The sequence below is a fragment of the Neoarius graeffei genome, chromosome 17 (genome assembly GCF_027579695.1).
Source record: "Neoarius graeffei isolate fNeoGra1 chromosome 17, fNeoGra1.pri, whole genome shotgun sequence".
Taxonomy (NCBI): Eukaryota; Metazoa; Chordata; class Actinopteri; order Siluriformes; family Ariidae; genus Neoarius; species Neoarius graeffei.
In genome coordinates, this window is record NC_083585.1 from 70,912,237 (window position 1) to 70,922,015 (window position 9,779).

At 42.4% G+C, this 9,779-nt stretch overlaps 1 protein-coding gene across 1 annotated transcript; it reads right to left on the reverse strand.

The window, feature by feature from the left end:
* Positions 1 to 2,316: 2,316 nt before the first annotated feature.
* Positions 2,317 to 9,093, reverse strand: si:ch211-106k21.5 (leucine-rich repeat, immunoglobulin-like domain and transmembrane domain-containing protein 1). The gene is made up of 4 exons (XM_060943457.1): positions 9,039 to 9,093; positions 5,946 to 6,194; positions 5,637 to 5,822; positions 2,317 to 5,238 (listed from the first exon to the last, which is right to left on the reverse strand). The coding sequence occupies exons 3-4, from the start codon at positions 5,647 to 5,649 to the stop codon at positions 4,082 to 4,084; spliced, it is 1,170 nt and encodes a 389-aa protein (XP_060799440.1). The 5' UTR covers positions 5,650 to 5,822; positions 5,946 to 6,194; positions 9,039 to 9,093; the 3' UTR covers positions 2,317 to 4,081.
* Between the last annotated feature and the right edge of the window lie 686 nt (positions 9,094 to 9,779).

The window sequence follows — 9,779 nt, forward strand, 5'->3', positions numbered from 1 at the left end:
TGATGAAAATTACAGGCCTCTCTCATCTTTTTAAGTGGGAGAACTTGCACAATTGGTGACTGACTAAATACTTTTTTGCCCCACTGTATGACCTAAAACATCATCAGATTTTCACACAAGTCCTAAAAGTAGATAAAGAGAACCCAGTTAAACAAATGAGACAAAAATATTATACTTGGTCATTTATTTATTGAGGAAAATGATCCAATATTACATATCTGTGAGTGGCAAAAGTATGTGAACCTTTGCTTTCAGTATCTGGTGTGACCCCCTTGTGCAGCAATAACTGCAACTAAACGTTTGCGGTAACTGTTGATCAGTCCTGCACACCGGCTTGGAGGAATTTTAGCCCGTTCCTCCGTACAGAACAGCTTCAACTCTGGGATGTTGGTGGGTTTCCTCACATGAACTGCTCGCTTCAGATCCTTCCACAACATTTCCATTGGATTAAGGTCAGGACTTTGACTTGGCCATTCCAAAACATTAACTTTATTCTTCTTTAACCATTCTTTGGTAGAACGACTTGTGTGCTTAGGGTTGTTGTCTTGCTGCATGACCCACCTTCTCTTGAGATTCAGTTCATGGACAGATGTCCTGACATTTTCCTTTAGAATTCGCTGGTATAATTCAGAATTCATTGTTCCATCAATGAGGGCAAGCCGTCCTGGCCCAGATGCAGCAAAACAGGCCCAAACCATGATACTACCACCACCATGGTTCACAGATGGGATAAGGTTCTTATGCTGGAATGCAGTGTTTTCCTTTCTCCAAACATAACGCTTCTCATTTAAACCAAAAAGTTCTATTTTGGTCTCATCCATCCACAAAACATTTTTCCAATAGCCTTCTGGCTTGTCCACGTGATCTTTAGCAAACTGCAGACGAGCAGCAATGTTCTTTTTGGAGAGCAGTGGCTTTCTCCTTGCAACCCTGCCATGCACACCATTGTTGTTCAGTGTTCTCCTGATGGTGGACTCATGAATATTAACATTAGCCAATGTGAGAGAGGCCTTCAGTTGCTTAGAAGTTACCCTGGGGTCCTTTGTGACCTTGCCGATTATACATAGTTTTCACTGACGTCACGGCATTCCGGAGAATGCCCTCCAGCCGCCATCTTGTGGGGCAAACAAAACGGACCATCGCCATTACCGGCTACGTTATCTCGGACGAATTTATGAAGTTATATAGTCAGTTTTCTAAAATAAAGATCAATGTCGGCAAAATCAAGCAAACAGAAGTATATAGATACATTAGACGACATCTCACGACAACGGTATGCAGCCAAACTGGCCTTGATTGGGGGAATTGACCCCTACGAAGTGGACAAAGATGCATTTTCAAGTGACTATGCAGGGCTGCCAAAGCCTGAAACTGCCAAAGCCTGCTCCAAAGCCTGAAACTGACTTCATCAAACTTTAAAGGCTGTCTGATATATACAACTTTATATATTCTAGCATTAAATAGACTGTTGAATGTTATGCAAACAGCGCGCCTTTTGGCGGATGCCGCCTTTTTCACGGCTGAATCGCGCAGATCCGATTTTTTTTTTAGGGGGGGCGTTGGAGTGTCTGATTATAATTTCAAAGTAAATTCTGTATTAAAATTACTAAATAATGTAACTATAAATGCAAATAATATATAAATAAATGTAACTCGTGCATTACAGTGTGTGCTCAGTGATCCATACGGTAAGCTTGCCCCACAAGATGGCCGCCACTAGGGAATCCCCGACTCTGTGACATCATGTGAAAACTATCTATTACATGCCTTGCTCTTGAAGTGATCTTTGTTGGTCGACCACTCCTGGGGAGGGGAACAATGGTCTTGAATTTCCTCCATTTGTACACAATCTGTCTGACTGTGGATTGGTGGAGTCCAAACTCTTTAGAGATGGTTTTGTAACCTTTTCCAGCCTGATGAGCATCAACAACGCTTTTTCTGAGGTCCTCAGAAATCTCCTTTGTTCGTGCCATGATACACTTACACAAACATGTGTTGTGAAGATCAGACTTTGATAGATCCCTGTTCTTTAAATAAAACAGGGTGCCCACTCACACCTGATTGTCATCCCATTGATTGTAAACACCTGACTCTAATTTCACCTTCAAATTAACTGCTAATCCTAGAGGTTCACATACTTTTGCCACTCACAGATATGTAATATTGGATCATTTTCCTCAATAAATAAATGACCAAGTATAATATTTTTGTCTCATTTGTTTAACTGGGTTCTCTTTATCTACTTTTAGGACTTGTGTGAAAATCTGATCATGTTTTAGGTCATATTTATGCAGAAATATAGAAAATTCTAAAGGGTTCACAAACTTTCAAGCACCACTGTACCTCTGGTTGTGAAGTTCTCATTTCCAATGTTTGGGACACAGCCAGGATGGAGAACCAAAAGGAAACAGAAAACCCCACAGTCCCGTTGGTTCTGTTGAGTCTGAGTGCGTTCTGATAATAATGGTGGAACAGATACGTAAATACACCAGTAATAACGAACTTCCTTTTTATTAAAGACTTCATTCTGTAACAATATGACTGTTCAGAACCGTTCTCTCTACACTCCCTCAGTACACAATCTAGAACCCTTAAAGGAAGGTTTGTTTAAACTGTAAACCCTACAGCAGAGTGTTTCTGTATCAGATACCATTCCGTTCATCCACTTCAGGAAAACAGAAGAACCTTTATTTATCCACAGAACCTTTCAAGAACTCTTAAGGAACCCAAGACTGTTGAGCTAAATGTTCTAAAGAGAGGTTCTAGGTTCTAAGAAAGAAATAATGAGCAATAATTTAGAGTTTGTAAAACACACAAACCCCACACACTTAGAACAAAGGATCCAAAAGAGGTTCTGCACTGAAAAGAGGACAACAGAAGAACCCTTACAGGAGTGTAGAACTTCTTCTGGATCACTAAAGGTTCTTAACTTCCACCTTTTCTGATAAACTAATAAACACTCTGTTATCAGGTTCTTCATGACACATGAAACATTTCCATTAAAAGAACAACAAATGAAGAACCGTTAGACCACATACAGTCATCCTCTCAGAGATAACATCACTGATCTGTAGGACATCTGGAGCACAGGATGGGGTTTAGAAAGCTGTAGTGATGAAGGTGATCATGATGATGATGATGGTGATGAAGGTGATGATAGTGATGAAGGTTATGATGATTATGATGATGATGTTGATGATAATGTGATGATGATGGTGATGATGATGAAGGCATTTGTTTTTCCTGAAACATGATGCGAAGTGAAACCGGTTTGAAGTAAATTTCTCTGAAGCAGAACAGTTCCATGCTGAGCTCCAGCTCTGTCTCAGGTTCTGTACTGATCCCTGTCAGCTGTTTGTCCAGCAGGAACACAAAGAACCTGATCATTAACATGTTTAATCCACATTCCTCACATCTCACATGTCCTGTCCAGGGTCTTATTAAAAACAAAAACACCGTGCGCTGAGGACAAACCCATGCTCCAGAACCTTCCACTGACTGAGTCCTCAGTTTGCTCGCTGTAATGAGGACAGGGCTGCAGAACGGCGGTGTGTTCTGGAGGTTTGGAGGCACAAACGAAACAAAATGAAGAAATAAACTCTGGATGTGACACAAAAACATTTTAAATGGCTTGATTACATCATCGTCTCATCATTAAAGGTTTCTTTAGATTTTTCTCATCGCTGCATTTCTGACTAATGAATGAAAGGATTTTATAAGAAAGTTTTCAGCCCCCCCCCACCAAAAAAAAATCACAAACGAATCCATTTTGCTCTGACTCAGACTCGAGATGTGGATGAGGCAAGTGTGTGAAAGCCATGGTTCAAGTTGTGGAATTTACCAAATTCTCCAGCTTTGATCTCAAATCTCCAAGTCCTTCGTCTCCTCACCGTTCTCCTGTTTGTCAGAATCCGAGCTGGAGATCCTCATTAATAAAAGCAGTTTGTCTCAGTGGAGGTCTTTTGGACTTTGTGTGTAAAAGCTTCTCCCTTCAGTGGGTTCTCAGTATACTGGAAACCTTCAGAATCACCACTGAGGTGAAATACACAGTCTGGAATTGTCCAGTGGTGAAAACGGAGCTTCATGACAGATCCACGCTTTCGTATTCACCATGGTCCGAGTCGTCGAGCTCCAGCCCCGGAACCAGGCTGTAGTATTTAGTGGACTGAGTCATGTAGGCTTTCTCTCGATCCGCCGAGTCCCTCATCACCTCACTCACACTCACCGTCTCCAAATCCTGCTTACTGCCCACTTCCTGGTTCTCCACTTTACCACATGAGGTGGAATGTGCAGGTCCCAGAGACTCCACTGACCCCAGTTTGACCTCCACTTCCTCATAGATGTCCCTTGTGCTGCCTAGAAGAGCTGAGGAAGGTCTGAACATCAGCTGGTTCTTCAACATGTTGTCCTTTGTGCTCTCGTTGCTTAAATCTCCGTTTTTCGTCCGCATGGTCCTGAATTTCGGCGAGTCTTTCTTCTCCTCTTTCCTCCCACAGCACCAGCAGAGCATCAGGACAACAAGGATGAGGAGCGGAAGCAGGATGAAGAGAGCATTCAGACCTGGATGACGACAAACTTCATCGACATGGACAGACCAAACCGTCCTGCCTGAAAGGCTTCCAGGAAATGAACATGTCAGGTTACCCACGATGCCCTGCAGCCTGCTAGAGTTGCTCTGATTAGCAGAGTGGAAATCCTCCACCAAAGAGCAAGAGCATGTCCATGGATTTCCCACTAAATCCATCTGCTGGAGGGGAAGTTTGAGGATGGAGGCAGGAAGTGATTCCAAACAATTTCCTCTCAGAATTAGAACTTGCAGATTTTTAGCATTCTTTAGGAAATGGACAGGAAGTTCCTCCAGAAAGTTCTGCCCCAAATCCAGCACCTCCAAACTGATGGCATCAAAGAGGAAGTCTTGAGGAAGGGAGCTGAGCTGGTTCTGGTTTAAATAAACCTCTCGGAGAGATGCAGGAGTGGAACTTGCAGCCGTGTCATGGATCCATGTAATGTTACAGAAGGACAGATCCAGGATCTGAAGGCTGGGTGTGGACCGTAATGCGGTCCACGAGACACGTGGAAATGAAGATCCGGTGAAGTTCAGACAGCAGGTCTCGTTGGAGAAATGGGAAGGAAACTGATCTGTGATGGTGGCTGATGGACACTCACATCTGTCAACCCGTCCCTCAGATCCAGAAATGACACTGAGGACACCAAGGAGTCCACCGAGACAAACAAGTCCTACAACAAAAACACAAAGGGATACTTTCACACTCGGTACTGAGCTCCATTCTGGTCCTAACATGGGTTCCTCAACGGGGTCATGAGCACCTCAATCCTCTTTGATACTAACAAAATCTACTTTAGAATGAAGAGAAGAATCATCCAGCGACGGTCAGAAGGAGACACTTCTACAAAAACACAATCTTCCTGAGTGTTTAACGCTAACGTGTGGTAGATGTTTATACTGACGGTGTTTTATTCTTCTCCATGTTGGACATGACACACAAAAACACTAAAACTTCTATAAAACACTAACAGTATCACTGAAAGGTTTAATGCTCAGATTTCATCCTCAATGTGTTTTAGAAACAAACAGCTGACGTCAGGCGAAACTGGAGGTGATTAGCTTCCGTTACCTGTCAGCTCCATGAGCCTCGCAGCTCCAGCGCAGGATTACGGCGTGTTTTTCTCTCCTGTGTTGTTGATGGTGAAGCTTCAGTAATTCCCCGGCGTGTGGACGAGCTGCCACGGTTTCCGTTCTCTCGTGGTTTGATGAACGTTTTGCTGAGGTGATGATGTGAGTTTGGGATTCGGAGTTAGGTCTAAACAAAAATACAAACAAAACTGTTTACAGGGAATAATAATAATAATAATAATAATAATAATAATATGGTCTTTATAGCATTATTCATTCATTTACACTCTTTATTAGGAACCCCATCCACCTGCTGTTTTCTGCAGTTCTGTAATCAGCCGATCCCTCAACAGCAGCACGATGCATCAAATCACGCAGATACAAATCAGGAGCTTCAGTTAATGTTCACAATGTTCAAACATCAGAATGGGAAACATTGTGATCTCAAAGCGTGACTTTCTTTCTCTCACTGTGGTCTGGGTGTTGGTTTGATCCAGATGGACTGGTTTGAGTATTTCAGAAGCTGCTGATCTCCTGGGGTTTTCACACACAGCAGTCTCTAGAGTTTACACAGAATGGTGCAGAAAACAAAAAACACTGAGTGAGTGAGTGACAGTTCTGTGGGTGGAAACAAACGCCTTGTTGATAAGAGAGGGTCAGAGGGAAATGGACAGATTGGCTCGAGCTTTTTTTGGCCAGGAAGGATATAGTAACTCATATAATCACTCTTTACAACCGTGGTGAGCAGAAAAGCATCTCAGCATGAAACAGCAGAAGAACACATTGGGTTCCACTCCTGCAGCCAAGAACAGGGATCTTACCATCAACAAGTTCCTATTAAAGTGGCCAGGGAGTGTGTGTATTGTGCTTAAAAAAGAAAACGAAGTCGAAATGAAGGAAAAAAATTAACGATTTATAGAAAGATGATCTCAGTGTTAAACAGCGGTGTGGTGTGATGATGATGCTGGGTCACTGTTACCTCCCTGAGGCTGATTATTTTCCTCTAACAGCACGACCCCCAGTGTTTTATTCCTCTTTCACCACAGCAACTCACCAACGATTACAATATTTTATTATTAAAGAACAACACATCATACTTTTTATCCATTTATAGTTACAGTTAACGTTGGTTAAACAAGTTAGTTCCTGTTCTCGCTGTTAACAGCCATAAACACTTGTTTCTCTTTCTTCTAGTTAATAAGGTAAAACATACAGCTTCAGGATTTCAGTTCCAGCTTCACCTCTGACTGTTACACAGTGCTGACACTGGAGACTCCTTCCAGAGACGTTACACACACACACACACATTTCTCCTTACAGAGAACTTCACCACATCAACAATCTCTCATCTCATTATCTCTAGCCGCTTTATCCTGTTCTACAGGGTCGCAGGCGAGCTGGATCCTATCCCAGCTGACTACGGGCGAAAGGCGGGGTTCACCCTGGACAAGTCGCCAGGTCATCACAGGGCTGACACATAGACACAGACAACCATTCACACTCACATTCACACCTACGCTCAATTTAGAGTCACCAGTTAACCTAACCTGCATGTCTTTGGACTGTGGGGGAAACCGGAGCACCCAGAGGAAACCCACGCGGACACGGGGAGAACATGCAAACTCCACACAGAAAGGCCCTCGCCGGCCCCGGGGCTTGAACCCGGACCTTCTTGCTGTGAGGCGACAGCGCTAACCACTACACCACCGTGCCGCCCAAGTCAACAATAACACCTATATTTTTTAATCTGTTTATTATCAGTGGAGTCTCTGCTGGACACGCCCTGTGAATGAGCCGTTACTATAGAAACGATAAGGTATCAGAACGAGAGCATTAATATAAACCTGTGATTTTTAATATGTGCGGATAAACACACTATTACAGAAAAACACTACACCATGGAACGGTGTCTATGATTTGAGTTTGATTTGTTACAACGATCCAGATTTCTAATCGCAATATTCTGATGTACTGTCCGAGCTCTGGAGCTGATAAAGGTGTTGAACTTTGTTCTCTCTCCACCTCAGCACTCTGTGTGTGTGTGTGTGTGTGTGTGTGTGTGTGTGTTTCCTCCTCCACTGTATCCGTGACAGCAGGTTTCCTGATGTAAACAATAGTGAGTGGAATGAACCAACACCCTCCGTGAGACAGAAACATGTCTCGAGTGTGAAATGCAAGAATATAAATTAAACTCAGTGCAGCTGCACATCGCAGGTTTATATTCATGCTCTCGTTCTGATACGTTGTCGTTTCTATAGTAACAGCTCATTCACAGGGGTGTGTCCAGCAGAGACTCCACATAACCTAATACTGAGTAAGGGGAAGTGTGTGTGTTTGTGTGTGTGTGTGTGTGTGTGTGTAAGGAGTCTCCAGTGTGAGCGCTGTGTATCAGTCAGAGGTGAAGCTGTAAGTTCTGTGACTCTTCAGCACAGAGGAGTTTACACTTCTGTACAGTTTCTCAGGATCACGATGGAACAGTGTGTGAGAATAAAGAGACCCTGCTGAGGGAGCGAGTGTTTATCGCTGCTGTAACGCCACTGAGATTGTGTGTTGTAAAAGTATAATGATATTTAATAATTAAAACCATTGTTGTTGTTGGTAAATTGCTGTGGTATAAGGGGAATAAAACACATGGGGACGTGCTGTTAAAGGAAAATAATCAACTTAAAGAGTCACTCAGCTTCATCACTCGACCCTGTCATTTATTATTTTCTATCACAGCACAGCCTCATGTGTTTTACTGATTTGGTACAGTGTTAATGAGCAGAAACTCCTGAAACTGCTCTGTAACTCAACCGTCTAAGTAAATGTCTTCATTAACAGTACAGGAAGGTCAAAGGTCTTTAACCTGTTTTTAAATGTTTAAAATGTCTTTTTGAAGAATTATTATTATTATTATTATTATTATTATTATTATTAATAAATGCTGTCTGAATGAGCATCACATCTGGGCTGATGTTGGTGTGAGATGAACCTGATGAGCTCATTCGTCGTTTTCTGACTTAATAAAGCACCAAATAAATAAATAAATACAATCTTTCTTGCTCAGTGCTGATGATCAGATCCACACTTGGACTTTCAGTGCTGCTCTAATCAGCTCCATGACCTCATCCCCAAACCATTCCCATCCTCTTCCTCTCTCATAAACACACTTCAGCACTTACACTCTGTCAGAATGTACTTTTACATCACACACACACACACACACACACAGGTTCAGCTTCCTGTCCCAAAGTTCACTCTTTAAAATAAAGATCAGTGTTTATTTAAAACTACATAGTGTCAATTACATTTAATTAAAGTTGAGTGTAAATGACCACTAAGTCCAAGTAGCACAGGGAAATAAGAAACACGCACACAGAGATTAAACCTGGTTTATAAAGTTAATAAATCAGACTCTTACCCTGAGCTGCCATCACCCCGCACTCCAGCACTCGGACAGCCTGCCTCCTCCCTGTGCGCGCGTGTGCGTGTGTGTGCGTGTGCGCGCCCTCTGGTGTTTAGATGGTGTATTTACACCGAATCCGACTGATTTTTTTTAGATCAATAAGATTATAGTATAAAGGCTATAGTGATGCGGTTGTGATAAATTATCACTTCTACAGGTTTATTCATCGCTGATTTGTTTAACTCTTCTGTTTAGACCTTTTTTAAATTCTTATTTATAATTTTAAAATAGTAATGCACATCTTAACCACTAGAGGGCGCTTCAATGACCATAATAACTGGTTTCAGAGCAGCAGACGATATTCAAATGATAAAAAAATGTCATAAACAACAAACGCAGAGCACAATCTTTATCGCCAAAGCCGCACAGAAACACAATAATGATGCGCTTTTCAGTGTTTTAGAGGAAGTCCGGAGTGCTCCCCTGTTCCACTGCGCAGTGGTACCGTCCGTTTCCAGGGCAACAGGCAACCGAGTGCTAAAGCTCAGTGTGTTAAAGCTGATTAAACTAACATAAAGTGAGTCACAAACTTATTCACTTTAGTTATTTTTCATATAAAAACACAAATGCTGTGTTAAAATCCTTTTTTTTTGCACATTTACCGAGTTATAATGGTTTAGTGTGCCCCCCCCCCCCCCCCATTACACCCAGCAGTGGGATGATCCATTTCCACACCAACAGCTGTTTTACTGGTGG